At 65.4% G+C, this 17489-nt stretch overlaps 2 protein-coding genes across 11 annotated transcripts in view; one reads left to right on the top strand and one right to left on the bottom strand.

Moving 5' to 3' along the window:
* Positions 1–8272, top strand: part of CROCC (ciliary rootlet coiled-coil, rootletin) — a 49669-nt gene extending 41397 nt beyond the window's left edge. For 4 of the 8 annotated variants that reach the window (XM_043908926.1, XM_043908922.1, XM_043908925.1 and 1 more), the window contains 9 exons: positions 994–1163; positions 1308–1757; positions 3460–3675; positions 4457–4681; positions 5051–5200; positions 5465–5665; positions 5827–5958; positions 6896–7060; positions 7749–8272. In XM_043908926.1, the coding sequence (XP_043764861.1) occupies positions 994–1163; positions 1308–1757; positions 3460–3675; positions 4457–4681; positions 5051–5200; positions 5465–5665; positions 5827–5958; positions 6896–7060; positions 7749–7835 (1796 nt within the window). In that variant the 3' untranslated portion in view covers positions 7836–8272. Of the gene's footprint in view, positions 1–993; positions 1164–1307; positions 1758–3459; positions 3676–4456; positions 4682–5050; positions 5201–5464; positions 5666–5826; positions 5959–6895; positions 7061–7748 lie in introns of those variants that run through there. The other 4 variants (XM_043908924.1, XM_043908928.1, XM_043908923.1 and 1 more) reach the window with 3 other exon arrangements.
* A 1158-nt stretch (positions 8273–9430) lies between these two features.
* Positions 9431–15480, bottom strand: MFAP2 (microfibril associated protein 2). 3 transcript variants are annotated; one of them, XM_043908936.1, is made up of 9 exons: positions 15343–15480; positions 13363–13518; positions 11922–12011; positions 11725–11751; positions 11529–11615; positions 11361–11405; positions 10297–10384; positions 10095–10168; positions 9431–9899 (listed from the first exon to the last, which is right to left on the bottom strand). In XM_043908936.1, the coding sequence occupies exons 2-9, from the start codon at positions 13397–13399 to the stop codon at positions 9796–9798; spliced, it is 552 nt and encodes a 183-aa protein (XP_043764871.1). In that variant the 5' UTR covers positions 13400–13518; positions 15343–15480; the 3' UTR covers positions 9431–9795. The 3 variants fall into 3 exon arrangements, with proteins under 3 accessions (XP_043764871.1, XP_043764868.1, XP_043764869.1); XM_043908933.1 differs by having other exon boundaries at positions 13363–13438; positions 15343–15415; XM_043908934.1 differs by having other exon boundaries at positions 11922–12008; positions 13363–13438; positions 15343–15393.
* Positions 15481–17489: the final 2009 nt, after the last annotated feature.

Below are 17489 nucleotides of genomic sequence, written 5' to 3' on the forward strand. Positions count from 1 at the left end.
CATGAGTTTGAGCAAGCTCCGGGAGTTGATGATGGACAGGGAAGCCTGGCGTGCTGCAGTCCATGGGGTCGCAAAGAGTCAGACACGACTGAGCAAATGAACTGACAAAATCCACTCTGAGCCTGTGCAGCCTGTGAAGGGGGGAGATTGGTCCTTACCTCTCAGGGAATTACTGTGAGGATGAAATGAGGTGATGTAGGGAAAGCATCGGTCCAGCGTCTGGCCCATTGTAAGCACTCGGAGTGTGTGTGTTAGTCGCTCAGTTGTGTCCGACTCTGCGATCCCATGGGCAGTAGCCCTCCAGGCTCCTCTGTCCATAGAATTCTCCAGGCACGAATACTGGAGTGGGTTGCCATTCCCATCTCCAGGAGATCGTCCTGACCCAGGGATTGAACCTGGGGCTCCTGCACTGGTAAGGCAGATGCTTTACCGTCTGAGCCGCCAGGGAACCCCTAAGTGGTCAGTATAGGGAGGTACTGAAGCGAGGCAGTGTGAACCCATAGCCTGGGCCCTGGGATGGAGCCTTCATGGTGCTTGTGGTCTGGGTGGGGGGCAGACACTGGACCCCCAGGAGGTGGGGAGGAGCTCACCCCAACCCAAGGCTGGGGTCAGGGAGGCCTCTGAGGAGTGGTCTTTACATTGAGGCCTAAAGGAATGGGCCAGAGAAGCCTTGGGGAGAGAAGAGAATAATAGCATGTACAGAGACCCTAGAGCCTTTGTAAGGAGGAATGTGGGACCCTGGGAGCTGTGGGTGGTATCAACTGGCCCGGTTATAAGGAGAGAGATGGATGCTAGGGCGAGCAGCAGGGGATGGCCAGGACAGGGGTGTGATTTTGAGGGTTGTGAGTGGTGATCAAAGGTGAAGTGAGAGGGTGAGCGGACCCAGCCGGTGCCATGGGGAGCTCACGGGCGGCGGGGCGCAGCAGGCACGATGCACTGGGGCTGTGCAGAGGCCCGTGGCTCCTGTGTTCCCCAGCCTGTCTCCTCCTCTAGGAAGCGTGGAAGGGCTCAGTAGCCCCGACCCCGTGGAACACGGCCCCGCGTCCCAGCCGCCCTCCCCAGGACCGGCCGTCTCCCCGGGGCCTGCAGACCTGGACCCGGAAGCGGTGCGGGGCGCCCTGCAGGAGTTCGTGCAGGAGCTGCGGGACGCCCAGCGAGAGCGGGTGAGGGGCAAGGGGCCACGGAGGGAGCCGCGGACCAGAGAGAGCGGGCGAGGGGCGAGGGGCCGCGGGGGGAGCCACGGCCAGGGCCCCGCGCGGGGCTGCCAGTCAGAGCCGGGTCTCCTCCCCGCCTGACCCGGGCCGCAGGATGAGCTTCGCGTCCAGACGAGCGCCCTGAGACAGCAGCTGGCTGAGACGGAGGCCTCACGGGACGGCGCGGCCTCGCGGGCCAGGCAGCTGGAGAAGGCCGTGGTCGAGAGCGAGGAAGGTGGGTCTACCCCGGTGTCCTCGCCTCGGTCTCACGCTTTTCACATGGAGGCAGGAGATAGTCTCCTCCGGGGGGGAGGGAGGTGCCTCACGTCCAGACCCACACCCCCCAGGGCTCGGATGGCTCAGGTCTCGGCCGAGCCTGACGGGCCGGGTGGGGCCACAGCCCGCCGCAGCATGGATGGGCGGCTGAGCGGGGCGCAGGCCGAGCTGGTGCAGCAGGAAGAGAACTCGCGGCGCGCTGAGCGGGAGCGCCGGGCGGTGCTGGACCGCGTGGCCGCCCTGGAGAGGAGCCTGCAGGCCACAGAGAGTGAGCTCCAGACCAGCCAGGTAGGCGGGGGGCGGGCCACGGGGGGCTTGGGTGTGCCTGCGTGGGTGTCTGCGAGCGCTCCCGTGCATGGGTGTGTGTGAGCCCTCCCATGCATGGGTGTCTGAGTGCTCCTGTGCGTGGGTGTGAGTGCTCCTGTGTGTGGGTGTCTGTGAGCACTCCCATGTGTATGTGTCTGTGAGTGCTCCCGTGCATGGAAGTCTGTGAGTGTGCCTGTGTGGGTGTCTGTGAGTGCTCCCATCCGTGAGGGGAGGTCTGTGAGTGCTTCCGTGCGTGGGTGTCTGAGTGCTCCTGTGCGTGGGTGTGAGTGCTCCTGTGTGTGGGTGTTTGTGAGCACTCCCATGTGTATGTGTCTGTGAGTGCTCCCGTGCATGGAAGTCTGTGAGTGCTCCCGTGCGTGGATGTGTGTGCCTGTGTGGGTGTCTGTGAGTGCTCCCATGCGTGCGTGTTTGTGAGGGATCCCATGTATGGGTGTTCTGTCTGTGTGGGTCTCTCAGCACCTATTGCAGTGATCAGCTTGTGACTTTCTCCAAAAGCACGTGCAGATTTTGTTGTCTGGTTTCATACTGAAGTCATTAGTCTGTAGAAGAAAGAGTCTGGGCATTTACAGCTGACAGACATAGGTTCAAGTTCTTGCCTCACCATGTGATTTTCATTTTTCTCATCTAGGAAAGGGGGAGACTAGTAATTCTCTCGTAGAGACTGTGCATGTACACGGTGAACACGCAGACGGTGCTCACAGGACCTCTGTTTCCTTTGCCTCTGTAGTCGCGCCAGGGCTGTTCTGGGGGTTTATGTGTGTTTGGGGATGTCTATGTATTCATGTGTGTGTGTGTGTGTCTGGGGCAGGACACACAGGTCCTGGTGCCGACGGTCAGGCTGCTGGAGGCTTGAGCCCTTCTTACAGGCACAGATTCCCCCATACCCTCCCCCAGCCCTCCTGCCTGCCCCCGCAGCCCGCCCCCCCCCCCTGGCTGCAGGCCGAGCTTGAGCTGGCTTGTTGTGTCTGCGGCTCCAGCTCTGGCCGTGGGCCTAGCCGCAGGGGCGCGGGAGGCGGCCAGGAACAAAGCTGGGACTGAGCCAGCGCAGGGCAGTGGGGCCCAGACACGGCAGGGCTGGGGCTCGAGCCCGTGGACAGGGGGCCGGGCCTGGGGGGCTGCAGTCAGAGCACCCCCGTGACCTGCCCGGCTCTGGAATGGCGACAGGAAAGGGACTCTGGTCTGTCTTCCTACACTGTCCCCAATCCCCAGGTCCCTTCAACAGCTCACCCTGCCTAGGGTGGGGAGGATCACCATTCCTTACAACCCCGGGGGACCCTGGGCCCCTGCCCACCTGGCAGCTCTGGGCCGCTCTCTAGAGAGCCATGGTGTGGAGCAGGGAGGCCCTGGAGTCTGCACTTTTACACCCCCCACCCCCCAGTGCTCTGTGAGCACCCAGGTTGTGGGCTCCCTGGATGTGCAGGGAGGGAGGCTGAGCCTGGACCACACGGCCCGTGAGACTCGGGTGGAGCTGGAAAGCGCCCTGGGGTCCCCAAGTGACCCCGCGAACGGGGGAGGCACTGAAGCCCCAGGAGAGTCAGGCTGACCCCTGATCCCACGGCGAGTGGCTGGACCGGCCCCTTCCAGGCCGACCCTCACTTTCTCCACGGGCCCTGAGGGATGTGGGGAGCATGGGTGGTCTGCCCTCACCCTCCCCCACCCCCAGGAGAAGCTCAGCAAGATGAAGGCCAACGAGGCGAAGCTGGAGAGCGACAAGCGGCGTCTGAAGGAGGTGCTGGACGCGTCAGAGAGCCGCAGCGTGAAGCTGGAGCTGCAGCGGCGTGCGCTCGAGGGGGAGCTGCAGCGCAGCCGCCTGGGCCTGAGCGAGCGGGAGGTGCAGGCGCAGGCCCTGCAGCAGCGGGCGGACTCGCTGCAGAGGCAGGTGGGCCCGCCCCCCGCCCCGCGCCGGGGGCATGGTGGGAACCCCACGCCCCCAGCAGCCCCGAGGCAGCATGTGCATCGTCATCACCCCGTTTCATGGATGGACAGGTGGAGGCTCACAGACCTGGTATCTTTGCCTGAGATCATGGAGCTAAGCAGGGGCAGGGCAAAAATGAGAATGTAGGACTGTTTGATGATGGAGTCTGCACTGAAAGGAGGTGTATGGAGAGACAGAGACTTCACTCATTTTCTTTTTTTCTTTAAATATTTATTTATTTTGGCTGCACTGGCTTAGTTGAAGCATGTGGGATCTTTAGTTGTGGCATGCTAAGTCTTAGTCATAGCAGGTGGGATCTAGTTCCCTGACCAGGGATCAGTCCCAGGTCCCCTGCATTGGGAGTGTGGAGTCTTAGCCTCTGGACCACCAGGGAAGTGCTTAGTTTTCCTTTTTTTGCCTTGGCTGCCAGGAAGCTTGGCTCTTAACTGGAATGTTCAGTAGCTCTGCTAGCCCTACACCATCACCCGCCTAAGCCAAGAACACAAAAACTGTCAGGGTGGTACCCTTTCTCCTCCATAGCGGTGGGGAGACCACGGGGTCTGGGGCAGCTGGGTTGATGGCACCTGAAAGAGGGTACTTAACTGGCAGTGCTTCTCGGGCCAAGCGGCCGTTGGCAGAGCCTGTGGGAGCGCCTGGGAACAAGGCGTGTCTATGACAAAGGCCTGGAGAGAGGTGGCAGGCTTGGCCTGGGCACACCTGGACTGTTCAGGCCGTCCTCTCCCAGGTGGCGGACGGCGAGATGAAGGCGGGCACTCTGCAAGTGACGGTGGAGCGGCTGAGCGGGGCCCTGGCCAAGGTGGAAGAGAGTGAGGGCCTCCTGCGGGACAAGGTGCAGGGCCTGACAGAGGCCCTGACCCGGAGCAGCGCCAGCCTCACCAGCACCCAGGACAAGAACGTGCAGCTGCAGAAGGCCCTGACTGCCTGTGAACATGACCGTCAAGTGCTCCAAGTATGGGGGATCCCAGGGCCCAGCTGTGGGGGGGGCCGTGGAGAGCTGGCCCCTGGGAGCCGTCCATGGGCGCATCCCTTGTGGGGGGTGCGGCCCAGTACGTGGATTGGCCAGTGAGAGGAGGCTGTGGGGGGTCACGATGGCCAGGATGGGGTGCAGAGCCCCAGGGCAGGCCCACGGGAGCAGGGCTGGGGTGTGGGGGCTTCCCGCCTCATGAGGGGCCGTGGCCAGGCCTGTGCTCTGGCTTACCATGCAGGTGAGAGGACTGCTGCTTTACAGGCTGTGAGCCTGGTCTGGAGGTACTGGGCAGAGGGGAGCCCTTTGCCCAGGGCCCCCGGGCAGCTTGGCCCTGTCCGCCTTTTCCCCCAGGAGCGGCTGGAGGCCGCGCGGCAGGCGTCATCCGAGGCGCGGAAGCAGAGCAGCTCCCTGGGTGAGCAGCTGCAGACCTTGCGGGGCGAGCTGGCAGATCTGGAGCTGCAGCGGGCGGAGGCTGAGGGGCGGCGGCAGCAGCTGCAGGAGGTGAGGGCCAGGGGCGCCCCACTCGCCTCCACCTCCTCCCAAGGCCGGACCCCGCCTCCGGGAGGCAGCGCGGCTCCTTCGTCGTGTCCCCGTTATTTACTCAGGTGCAGGACTGAGGCCCCAGGACTGTTCCTTGCCGCGGGCCTCCTAATAGCCACGTCTCTCGCGTGGGCCGGGTAGCTGGCCTCATCATCCCCAGTGTGATGGGGCTCCGGTGCCCACCCTGAGGCCTGGGGGTCAGGGGCTCGCTGGCTTCTGCTGCAGGCGCTGCGGCAGCGGCAGGAGGCTGAGGCCGCGGCCCTGCACACGGCCCAGAAGGCGCAGGACGAGCGGCGGCAGCTGCAGGAGCGCCTGGGGAGCCTGCAGCGCACCCTGGCCCGGCTGGAGGCTGAGAAGCGGGATGCGGAGCGCTCAGCCCTGCGGCTGGAGAAGGAGCGGGCAGCCCTCAAGAGCACACTGGGCAAGGTGGGCTGTGCCCCTCGGGCCCTCCCTGGGCTGCCCCCGGGTCCAAGCCCTGCTTGTGTGTGCCCGCTGGCCTGGCCCTCTAGCTCAGCACCCCTCCCTGAGCCCTCCGGGACCTCCCTCCTTCCCCGGGCACCCTGATGCCCCCTGCCCTCCCCACCCAGGTGGAAAGGGAGAAGCTCCGCAGTCACGAGGACACGGTGCGTCTGAACGTGGAGAAGGGCCGCCTGGACCGCACGCTCACGGGGGCAGAGCTGGAGCTGGCTGAGGCCCAGAGGCAGATCCAGCTGCTGGAGGTCTCAGTGCTGCCCACCCCGCCCCTCTGCCCCTCTGCAGCCCGGGACCCAGCTCCCTGCCCCTACAGCCTGCACGCCCAGACAGTCCTGAGGGGGCGGCCCAGAGCCAGGCCTGAGAGGGAGGGGTCCTCTCCAAAGTGGAGAGAGATGGAAATGCTAAAGGCCTGTCAGCGCGTATGCGTGTGTGCTCACGCTTGGGGGGGTGTGCTCACGCTTGTGGCCATAGAGAGCCATGAGTGTATGCGAGAGGACTGTTGTGCGTGTAGCGTGGACCTTGTGGGTGGATGTGGCGTATCTCGGGACTAGGATGTATCATCTGTATAGTGTATCTTTGTGTACAGATGCTTCTCTTTTGAATACTTTTACCTGTGGCCATGCCGGGCCTTCATTGCTGCGGGCTTCCCCTGGGTGCAGAGGCCCCTCTCAAGTGTAACCCCAGCCTCTCACTGCAGCAGCCTCTGGTCGCAGCGCGGGCTCTGGAGCCCAGGCTCAGCAGCTGTGGTGTGTGGGACCCCCAGGACCAGGGATCGAGCCCGTGGCTCCCGCACTGGCGGGTGGAGTCGTCACCGCTGCGCCCTCGGGGGAGCCCTGGGTGTCTTCTTGGACGTGTGTGTGTGAGAGTGTTGGGCTTTTGGACACATGTGAACACAGGTTGTTACATGCTTGCTTGTATGACTGTATGTATACGGGCTTGTCTCTGCATTTGAATGTGTGTGTGTGCGCGCGCATGCTCCTGAGTGGATCACTCAGCAACCTGACTCAGGATTCGCAGGCCAGGAGGGCTGGGTGGGGGAAGACAAGGCTCTGGTCCTGCAAGCCTCGCTTTGCCTGCAGCGACCCGCGGGCTCCCACCCAGAGAGGGCCTGGCCCTTCACACTCGCACACATGTGTGTGCGCCCATCGAGGCCCCAGGCCTGACCGGCGGCCCCTCCCGCAGGCCCAGGTGGCAGCGCTGGAGCAGAACCACAGCCCGGCCGGCCTGGAGGCCGCGGAGCTGCAGCAGGAGGTGGAGCGCCTGCGCGGCGCCCAGGTGCGGACGGAGCGCGCGTTGGAGGCGCGGGAGCGCGCCCACCGGCAGAGGGTGCGGGGGCTGGAGGAGCAGGTAGGCGGGGGCTCTGTGTCAGGAGGCTGAGCCCGGAGCTGGGGGGTAGGGGGAGGGGCGAGAGAGGGCGGGCCTCACTGCCACTTGCCCCTTTTGGGCGTAGGTGCTCGCTGGTGCCCGTAACTGAGGCGGTCGGGGTAGACCCAGGCTGGTGTCAGCCACGGCTGGACCCAGGGGCTCAAGTGAGGTCACTGGAGCTCGGTCCCCTCTCCGTAGCTCCGTGCCTGGTCGGGCCGTCTTGTGGATGGCACAGCTGGCCTCAGGATAACCTAGCGATTCAGTCCCGGGGGCTCAAGGGGCCGTTTTCCCTGAGAGCAACAGCCAGAGTCCCAGGGGCGCTCCTCCTGGACGAGCTGAGCTCATAGGCTCCCCGTGGCCGTCCCCATCACGTCTGCAGGGCAAGCCTGCCCCGTGGGTCAGGCCGGGGCCCAGGTCCACCCTGGAGTCCAGCTAGCACCAGGCCTGTCCTGGTGGTGGGAGGGGATGGGGCCCCTGAGGAGAGGCCGGGCAGTCCGGAGAGCCCCAGCCGCTCCGCGGAGTGGAACGAGAAGGGGAGGGGATACCCCGGCTGTTAGGACACGTGGCTTTTCCTGGAACGTGGCCCCCGGCCTTCTGGGGTCCCAGCCCTCTCCCCGGCGCTGAGCCCAGGCTGGGCCTGGGTGGGCCCTGCTTCCTCGTTCTTCTCCAGGTGTCCACGCTGAAGGGGCAGCTGCAGCAGGAGCTTCGAAGGCGCTCAGCCTCCTTCTCCCCGCCCTCCGGGCCCCCGGAGAACTGAGCACCTCTGCCGGCATCCTGGCGACGGGGCCTGGGGCTGGGCCGGACTGGAGGGGCGCCCTCATTGGGGTCCAGGGGGCCTGAGCCGGAGCTCGCAGGGGCGAGGGGTGGGGTGCCAGGGCCAGGATGGGGCTCCAGCCTGTCAGAGCCACCCCTTGGGGGCCCCCTCAGCCCCTTCCCGGGAGGGCCCCCTGAGGACTGGGCTGGAGAGACCTGCCCCCACTGACCCTGGGCGCAGGTGCGCTGGCCGTGAGGGTCGCGCCTGGGGCAGGCCTGCTGGCCACTCAGAAGTCTGTCCGTCTTAGTTCAGTGCTTGTCAGCAAGTTCCTCAGAGTTCAGAGTCACTGTATTTTTATACCTTTTTACAATGTTAACTGTTCAAAACTGTTGTGTTTTTTGTAACAACTCAATTTTTTAAAGAATGCTTTGTACAGATGTGTCCTTTTGCTGTTATTATGCCTCCTGGGAGGTGGGGAGACTGGAGGACCCTGGGGCCAGAGTTGGGGTCCCCTAGTGAGGGGTGCGCAGGGACGTGGAGGAGACTTTAGAAAGGCCCGTGGGGAAAGGTAAGGAACCTCACAGGACGGCGGGGTGCGGAGGCCGCCAGAGTCCTGGGCCACGCACCCATTTAACAGACGGAGCCGTTGAGGCTTGGGGCTGGGCCCAGCTCTGCTCTTCCCAGCTGAAGCTTTCTGCCCTTTTCTCTGGCTCCTCCTCAGGACAGGGTGCACCCCCGAAGCACCAGCAGGGCTTCCAGGCGGCACAGTAAGAAGGGCAGGCCTGGGCGTGGACCTGCGTCTGGCCTAGCCCTGCTGGGTGATCCCGGGCACAGCTGCTTAAGCTGTCAGCCTCAGGAAGGTGGGGACCTGCCTCCCAGGCCGGCGACAGGGGAGCACACACAGCACCTAGTCCGTGCTTCCAAGGAGACGTGCCTCTCAGCCCCCGGAGCCCAGCGGCATCAGGGTCTGCCCTGCCACTGACCGCTGTGGGCCCCAGGGGTGGGGAGTTACGGACTGACTCTCGGCTTGGTTTCCTGTCTGTAAGATGGGATGTTACCCGTGCCCACCGCACAGGTTAAAGGCTTAAAGAGGACTGTGTGCTGACCCTCAGACAGAGCCTGGTCTCCCTGTGCTTCTCAGAGGGTGCTGTTCAAACGGCCGGCCTGCTTCTGCCCTCTGAAATGCACCAGGCCTCCCTCCCCGCAAACGCCCTTGACGCCAGAGCCCACGACCCAACCCTGTAGCACCCTCAGGTGCCCGCACAGGCGGCCTCCACCCTGCCGGAGCCCTTCCCGGTGACAGGGGCCTCAGAGCCCCCGCAGCCCTGACAGTGAGGAGGCTGTGTTCGTAAACCTTCCATTTCTGATACAGCCTCCTGCAACGCACACAGAGCCCGGGGGCGGGGCGGTTGTCAGGGCCCACCTTTCCGGGCAGAGCTGAGCTGAGGCAGCCGCGAGGGGCAGGGCTGGCACTGCGGAGGCCACGGCCAGAAACGGCCCTTCCCCAGGGGGGCTGAGCAGCCTCGGGGAGGACACACAGGGTTGGAGGTCCGCGGCCATCTCCTCTGCACTCCCCACCGAAAAAGGGACTCCGTGTCTTTCGTAAAAACCTGTTTTTAATTTTGTATAAAACAAAGGTGGTCTACGCCCAGGGGCTGTAGGAGATTCAAGCAGACCAGCTGGGGTGGGGGGTCACCGCCTACCTTGGGGGGGGGGCGGGACGAGGGACACACGTCAGGGACCCAGGTCCCACAGAGCGCCCGGGACATCCCCCACCCGGGGGCAGAGACTGGCCCTTCGGGAGCCCCCTTGTGGCCCCGGGGGTGGCCCCAGGCTAGGGGAGCAGCCGCGGCAAGCCCCAGGCCCACAGCCCTCTAACAGGACAAGAAGAACGTCAGACGGGAGGAAAGCACCAGGTCGGGCAGAGCCTGGGGGCCCTGGGTCGGCAGGGGGCCAGCTCCCCCTAGCAGCCCCCGCAGCTCCGGGCACAGGCGGCTGCCACAGACTGGCACAGGCCGCTGCTGGCCAGCACGCCGCACTTGGAGAACTTGTCACGGCACAGGTCAGCTGTCGGGAGGGCAGGAAGGGGCTGGGGTCAGCACAGGGCCAGGTGAGGGAACTGCCACGCGCCCCAGCCTGGGTGACCGGGTTGTCTGAGGATGAGACGGGCCGGGAGGGGAGCCCAGCTCGGAGCCACGATGGATAAATAAGAGGTCAGGCAGGGGCTGGGGCCAGGGGAGGGGCGGGGTGGGGGCTGCCTACCCCGCAGGAGCTCCTCGTGGGCGCAGACCGTCCGGACGCAGATCTCCTTATTGACGACATACACGCGGCGGAGGCTGAGGGGACGGACCAGGAGGGCTCAGCCCGGGGAGGGGACCCCATGCCCAACCCCGGCTGGGGGCTCACTTCAGGATCACTGTCTGTCCCCACCCCACGGGGCTGGCTGGAGCTCCCGCCCCCTCACCTGTAGAAGCAGACCTCGTTCAGACACTGCTTGCAGGGCTTGTGTATGGAGTAGAGGCGGGTACACGGGTACTGCTCCTCGCGGCAGTCTGGGTGACACGTGGGGTCAGCGCGCTGCAGCTCAGGGCTCAGAGCTGGGGGCCGCCCCCAACCGCACCCCCAGGGGCCTGGCTCTCGGGGCCAGGAACCCCTGCACCCTCAGGCCCAGCCTAAACACACGAACACACACACTTACAAAGACACACATGCCCACGCACACACAGCACTGCCGGACCTTCCAGGCTGCCCAATTTTATCCAACACTTTTATACACATGTGAACTCACAACCACACCAAGAGGCCTATATCCAAACAGACTGAAGTTCAAACACAAACCTACAGCCACACACAGGCCCGGAAACGCACGGCAGCCTCACAGGAGGGCCATCATACGGGATGGGTCCCCCACACACAGGCCAGCGGGCTCCTGGCCGGGGCAGCCCCGAAAAGCTGGGCTTCCTGCCCCCCAGCACCACCTGCCGGGGGGACTTCCTGCCAGCCGCTCCCCTCCCTGTGTCTAGAGGCTCCTCCCAAGGCCACAGCCAGTCCAGACCCCTGCCCAGCACAGGGCAGAGGGGTCTCCCGGAGCTGCCAGGGGCCCTGCTGACCTCAAGCAGGGGCGCCTCTGCAAGGCCCCCAGCCCACCACCTACCCCAGCAAGAGCGAGAGGCCTGGCTGTGTCCAACCTCCCAGGCCCCCCACCCCCTAACTCCCGGGGCCCCTCTAACTCCCAGGGCCCCCTCTGTCTGACCTCCTGGGACTCCCCCACCCCCTAACTCCCGGGGCCCCCTCTGTCTCCGACCTCCCGGGACCCCCACCACCCCCTAACTCCCGGGGTCCCCTCTGTCTCTGACCTCCCGGGCCCTCCTCCACCCCCTAACTCCCGGGGCCCCCTCTGTCTCCGACCTCCCGGGACCCCCACCACCCCCTAACTCCCAGGGCCCCCTCTGTCTCTGACCTCCTGGCCCCCCCACCCCCTAACTCCCGGGGCCCCCTAACTCCCGGACCCTGCCCCGTCTCTCTTACCCAGAGGCCCCGGCTCCGTGGGCTCCGTCTCCACAGTCCCCGGTTCTGGAGTTAGGGGGGAGGCAGGCAGAAACCATTGGGACAGATGGTCCCGGGCAGGCTGGGGTCCCCTCTCCAGCCCTGGGCAGCCCTCCCCACCCCCAGGGTTGGCTGGAGCTGGCAGCCTACCTACGGTGGGGGCTGGGATGACTTCCTGCTGGACTTGCTGCTGGGACTGGAACTGGAACTGTTCCTCGGGTGGCCGAGGCGTCATCTCTGCCAGGAGAGGCGGTAAAGGGGTCTGCTCCCTCCCCCAGCCCCCGCAGGCCTCCACGGACTCCCCACCCCACTGCCTGTCCATGCCATCCTACCCTCAGCCCTTTACCTGGGTAATCATAGTAGTCCGGATTGTCTGGAAATAAAGATGTGGAATTGGTGGGGGTCAGGCTAGCCCCCAGGCACAGGGCAGCCAGGGCCCACAGCCCTGAAAGTCTGTCTCCCACCGCCCCACCTGACCCCCGGCCGAGCCACGCCAATCTAGGGAGCGGGCTGGGGGAGCCTGGGGGCGGGCGGCAGGCTTACCGATCTGGTCGCTGTAGTGGGTGTACTGCACGTGGTCTGGGTACGGAGGCAGTGGGTCCAGATCATACTGGCCCTGAGCCAGCAGGCCTGCTATGGGGAGACAGAGCTAAGTGGGTGTCCGGCAGGGAGAGGCAGCAGGGGCCCGGAGGACCCCTGAGGAAGGCAGAAGCCCCTCAGGTAGGCCTGCGAGATCCCCAGCAGACTCAGACCCACAGGATGCAAACGGCTTCCTTGTCCACAAAGGCCCTTACACGCCCCGGTCCTCAGCTGCCTCCCTGACCCGCTCCCCCATGCTGGCTCTTGGGCGCTCCTGCCTGCCCCAGGGCCTTTGCACTTGACTCTTCCTGGGCCTGACAGCCTGGTTAGCGTCTCCTTTGAAGCTCCTCCACTGAAGCTTCTGCTCTGCTCGGGGGCTTCCCAGGAGTCCACCTGCCAATGTGGGGGACCAGGGTTCGATCCCTGGGTCAGGAAGATCCCATGGAGATGGAAACGAACAACACCCACGCCAGTGTTCTGCACTGGAAAATCCCACAGACAGAGGAAACTGGTGGGCTATAGTCCCCGGGGTCACCAAGAGCGGGACAGGACAGTCACAGGGACAGGCGACTGCCCTGGCGGTACAGCGGCTAAGATTCTGTGCTCCCGGCATGGGGCCCGGGTTCAATCCCTGGTCAGGGAACAGGAGCCCACATGCCTCGACTAAGGCCACTGCAAAAGATCCCACGGGCCACAATGAAGCCTGAGGTTCCCACGTGCTGTAAGACGCGGCACAGCCAAAGAAATTAATATTGAAAGACAAGAGAAGACTTCGCTGGCCTACCCACCCACACCATCGCATCTTCCTGTTTATTTCCATCACAGCACTCAACACAACCTGGTGTTTATCACCTCGCCCTTCTCTAGACCAGCAGGGCAACACCACGCAAGGCAGGCATTTGCCCGCTAGATCACTGTGTCGCCAGGGCCTATCCCAGTGCCTGGCACAGAGGAGGGGCTCCAGAGATACCTGTTAAATGAACGAATGTTAGACCTGGCAGGCCCTTTGGGATCCCCACTGACAACTCTTTCAAGTGATGACCAGGGACCTCTCCAAGGTCAGGACTGTAGCTGAGCTGGCCCCAAAGGAGTGCAAATCCCAGGCCTTCAGACCCCCTTTCAGGGGCCTCCACTCCTGCACGGCGGCTCCCGGGAGGACCAGCCAGTAAGTGGAAAAGCGTGGACCCTGGTGCCTGGGCCTTGCCTGCTGCTGCAGAGGGTTGGGAGGCGCCCAGAGATGCCTCCAGACTTTGTGTGTGGGGGGGTGTTGCCAGTCCAGCCTGTGGTCCAAGGGGTAGGAGGCCCTGGGGTTTGGGAAACTGAGTTCCGGCCGCAGGACAAGACCTGGAGGCCAGCTCCCTGTCTGCACCCACGCGGGCGCCCCAACAGCCCAGGTGCCGCTTACCAGGCAGGATGAGCAGGAAGAGGGAGGCGGCTCTCATGGCTCTCAGTGAGTGGGCTGCGCCGGTGTCCGGGGACAGCTGGAGAAAGAGGAGGGGCGAGCTGCTCCCCAGGCCAACACCCCAGGGCTGCAGGGTCACTTCTGCTCCCGGAATTCAGCCTGGAGAAGGGGGGCCCAGAACAGAGGCCAGGCAGACGGAGGGTCACGGAGAGCGGGCCTCAGGGGCGGCGACCACTTTGGAGGATCTGTCCCTGAGAGCCCACTGGGCGTTCGGCACCTGAGGGACTCCAGAGCTCCAGAGCTGATCGTGACAACAGACCCTACCCTGCCTGCCCACGCTCCACGGGCATTTCTAATCCCTGGCCCTGCTCTCCCCGCCACACAGATGCCCACCCTCTGCTCAGCACTTCTCCAGGAATCTAGTGCCCAGACCACGACCCCAGGCCCATCCTTGGGACCCCAGTCCTGCCCAACCAACATCACAGCCCAGACTCAGCAGTCGGCCAGGCCAGACCCGCACCTGCTCCCAATTAGCCCAGGGCCCAAGGCCTCCTGCTCAGCAGGAAACCACATGACCCCAGGCCGGAGGGACGGCCAGGCCAGGCTGGGCCAGGCTCCCGCCCCAAAGACGCCTCTCCCGCCAGGCCTCCCAGGACCCGGCTGACTCCATCACACGCTCACGGGACTGAGGGCTATTTGTCTGCTGGGCAGGAAGCACTCAGGGCGGGGTCTGGAAAGCGTCTCTCCCGAGCCTGGAGGGCAGCGCTCAAGGGGACTGCGGTCCCAGGGGCTGTGGACCGCCTGAACGGTATGACGAGAGTAGTTACGGGGGGCGGGGCCAGGCTCTTGAAGCTGGAGAAGCCCTGGGTGAGTCCCCTCTCCGGTCTGGCCCCACGGTGGACTTGGCAGAGTCGACAAGTCCTCACGGCCAGCCCCAGCTCAGTGGGGGGCAGCCTCCAGACTGTCCGCCCTCAGGCGGCGGGGTGGGGGGGGCTGGGAGAGAGTCCTGGGCTCACCCACGGTGGGGGGGGGCCCACCCTCCCACAACATGAGAAGTACTTCCAGACTGTTAACTGGAAACCTGCCTGCCTACCCCTGCCCCCTCCAGGCGGCGGGGACTCAAAGGAGGGGGGGGGGACGGGGGCAGAGACCTGGTACCTCTCCTTCTGTAAGCCCCCCCACCCCTCCACCACCGGGTACCTCTCCTTCTGTGACCCCGGTCACCGCACACATTCCTCATCTCACTCCCCTCTCAAGCCTTACTGAGGAGGGAAGGGAGGGGAAGGGGTGGGGAAGGTGAGGCCTTTGACCCAGCTGCCCCGCAGGCTGGGTGTCCACTCTGAAAACTCTCGGCCTCCTCCTCGCCGGGGACCCAAGGCCTGGCGCTCCCCCAAGTCCTTCCTGTCCCCCATCTGGCTCCCAGGCGGGTTGGCGCTGTCACCACTTGAAGGCCCCACTTGGGGAGGTGGTTGGTGGGTTGGGTTGGGGTTCTGTCTGTTCCCAGAGCCCCTCCTAAGCCTCGAAGCCCCCCGCACGGGGCGCCCTGGCTCGCTGGGGGAAGGGGCCCCGGGCCAGGCCGTCTGGAGGAGAATCCGCGCGGAGGAAGGGGCCCCTCCAGGAGACGCGTCTGCAAGCGCGTCCAGACGGCGGGAGATCGGGCGGGGAGGGAGGCCGAAGCTGCGGGGCCGGGGGAGGCCCAGCGGGCCGGGGACGCACCCTGGGGGCCCGGCCTGCCCTGCCCTTTGTCTCCGTCCCCACCGCCCCGCGGACACCCCCGCCGGCCGCCACCCCTCTCCTCCGGGGAGACAAAAGCCGCCCCTCCCGAGGACCCAGGCTTCCCGGCGCTCTCTTACATCTGCTTAGACGGCCCCGGGGCCCGGGACCCTCAGCCCCTGGGGGCCCGCCGACGTCGGAGCCCGGGCCCCGCGCCGCCCGCCCGTGCCCCCTGCCCCGGCCCGCGCCCCCTGCCCGGCCCGAGCCTACCTGCGGGTCCCTGCGCGCCGCTCCGAGTCCGCGCGCCGCCGAGCCACCCCTCCGCCCCCCGCGCCCCGCTCCGGGCCCCCGACGGGGCGGGCGCCGCCCTCCCGCCCGGATCCGCTGGGTCCTAACGCGAGCGCCGCCGGGCCGCCGTGCTCCGGGAGGTGGGGGGCACGGGGCTGGCCTCGCGTCCTCTCGGAAGTTCGCACCTCGCAGGATGCGCCCCCGTCCTGTCCCCATCCCGCCTGGCCCGCTGTCAACGCGGTGAGGCGGGCGTACAGCCTCCGCCGGACACAGGACGGAGCCAGGCTCCCGAAGGGGACCGCGCGCCCTGCCCTCCGCTCCGGCTTCTCCCGGCTTCCAGGACGCCCTCCCGGGCCTCATGCGTCTCCCCAGGCAGCTCGCGGGCCGCAGCGGGCTTCCATAACCAGCGATTCTCTGGACCCACCGGCCACAGGCTACGGGGCCTGGCCCCACCATGTCCCCAGGACCCCAAACTCAGCGAGGATTCAAGTCCAGAATCACAGCCTCCTGACCCTCACCGCCCCCGGCCCCAGCCCCGGCCCCGGAAGGTGTTCCCTTCAGGGAGTGAGCCCACCACTCACACAGCTAACCCCCCACCCTCAGCCCGCTGAGCCCCCACTTCTAATCCTGAGTCCCTGATGCCTGCCATCTAGGCCTGCCCACGTGGCACTAGTGGTAAAGAACCTGTCTGCCAAAGCAGGAAACGCTGGTTCCATCCCGGGGTCCGTAAGATCCCCAGAGGAAGAAATGGCAACCCACTCCCGCATCCTTGCCTGGAGAGTCCCATGGACAGAGGAGCCTGGCGGGCTGCAGTCCCCGGGGTCACAGAGAGTCGGACGTGACTGAGCCAGTTAGCAGCAGGAGTAGGCCTTCCCAACAGGCCCGCCCTCACCCACTCACGGCGGACAGGGTGGGCGAGGGGAGGCTTCTACCCGAAGCCTTGCACGGGTGTCCCGAGGTACCTGGGAACAAGGCTGAACTCCCCTGGAGACCCCAAGGACCCAACCTTCACCGCAGTCCAGCTCTGCCTTCCCATTCCCTCTGCCTGGCCTCCCAACAGCCTCAGTGGCTTTTTGGCTGTTTCTCATCAAACCCCTTCCTCTACCTGCCACAGGGCCTTTGCCCAAGCTGTGTCTCACTCCTGCAACACTGATGAGTCGCTCCCCCGTCAGATGACAGATCAACCCCCCCCTCCTGAGCAGAGGCACCCCGTCCCCCGTCCCCAGCCATGGCCCCGGTGGCGCCTCTCCCCCCGAGCCCGTCCACCGCGCGGAGACCGGGACAAGCTCGGCTTCAGCCCATCCTCCGTTTTGCTCACTCAGCACAGAGCCAGGCTCAGAGCAGCTGTTCAGTAAACATGTGTGGAATGAATAAACTAACACACAGTGGATTCTCCTGGGAGACGAGCCAGGTGTGGGGGTTGAGGTCTCCTGCCTCTGGGGCCATCCTGCCTGGGCACAGGGGTCTAGGCCTGGCAGGGGACTCGGGCTGGGAGGGGGACTGAGACGCCCTCAGGCCCCCTTGCCTCGCCTCAGGCCACTTGCCCCTTAGACTCTGAGTCCTATCAGGCAGGACTGAACACAGTCCAGGGGTTATTTGCTCCCCAGTGCTGGTTTGTCAAATGAATGGGTGGATGAGTAACTACCTGCCCCCCACCCACTGCTGGGAGAACAGTGGGGGTTTTTGTCACTGGGAGCGCTCGGGACCCAGGGGCCCTGCCCAGCCCCCCCGCCCTCCCTAAGCCGCCCCTGCCCTCCCTAAGCGCCCCCTGCCTGCCTTAAGCCACCCCCTGCTGCCAGGCGCAGGCCCACTAGGGTGTGAGAAGGAAACGCCTGGCTGGTGGCTCAGTGGGTGAAGCACCCCGCAGGAGGGCGGGAGCCCCAGGTTGCATCCCCGGGTTGGGAAGATCCCCTGGAGAAGGGAGGGGCAACCCACTGCAGTGTTCTCGCCTGGACAATCCCATGGACAGAGGAGCCTGGCAGGCTACAGTCCACAGGGTCCCAAGAGTCGGACGCGACTTAGTGACTAAACCACCACCACGCTTGACAAAGGGGGACACTGAGCCCCAAGCTACTGCCTCTGGATATTGACCCCCAGACCCTCCACTTCTTCCACACGCCTCTGTCTTA

This window comes from Cervus elaphus, chromosome 8 (assembly GCF_910594005.1).
Source record: "Cervus elaphus chromosome 8, mCerEla1.1, whole genome shotgun sequence".
NCBI classification, from domain to species: domain Eukaryota; kingdom Metazoa; phylum Chordata; class Mammalia; order Artiodactyla; family Cervidae; genus Cervus; species Cervus elaphus.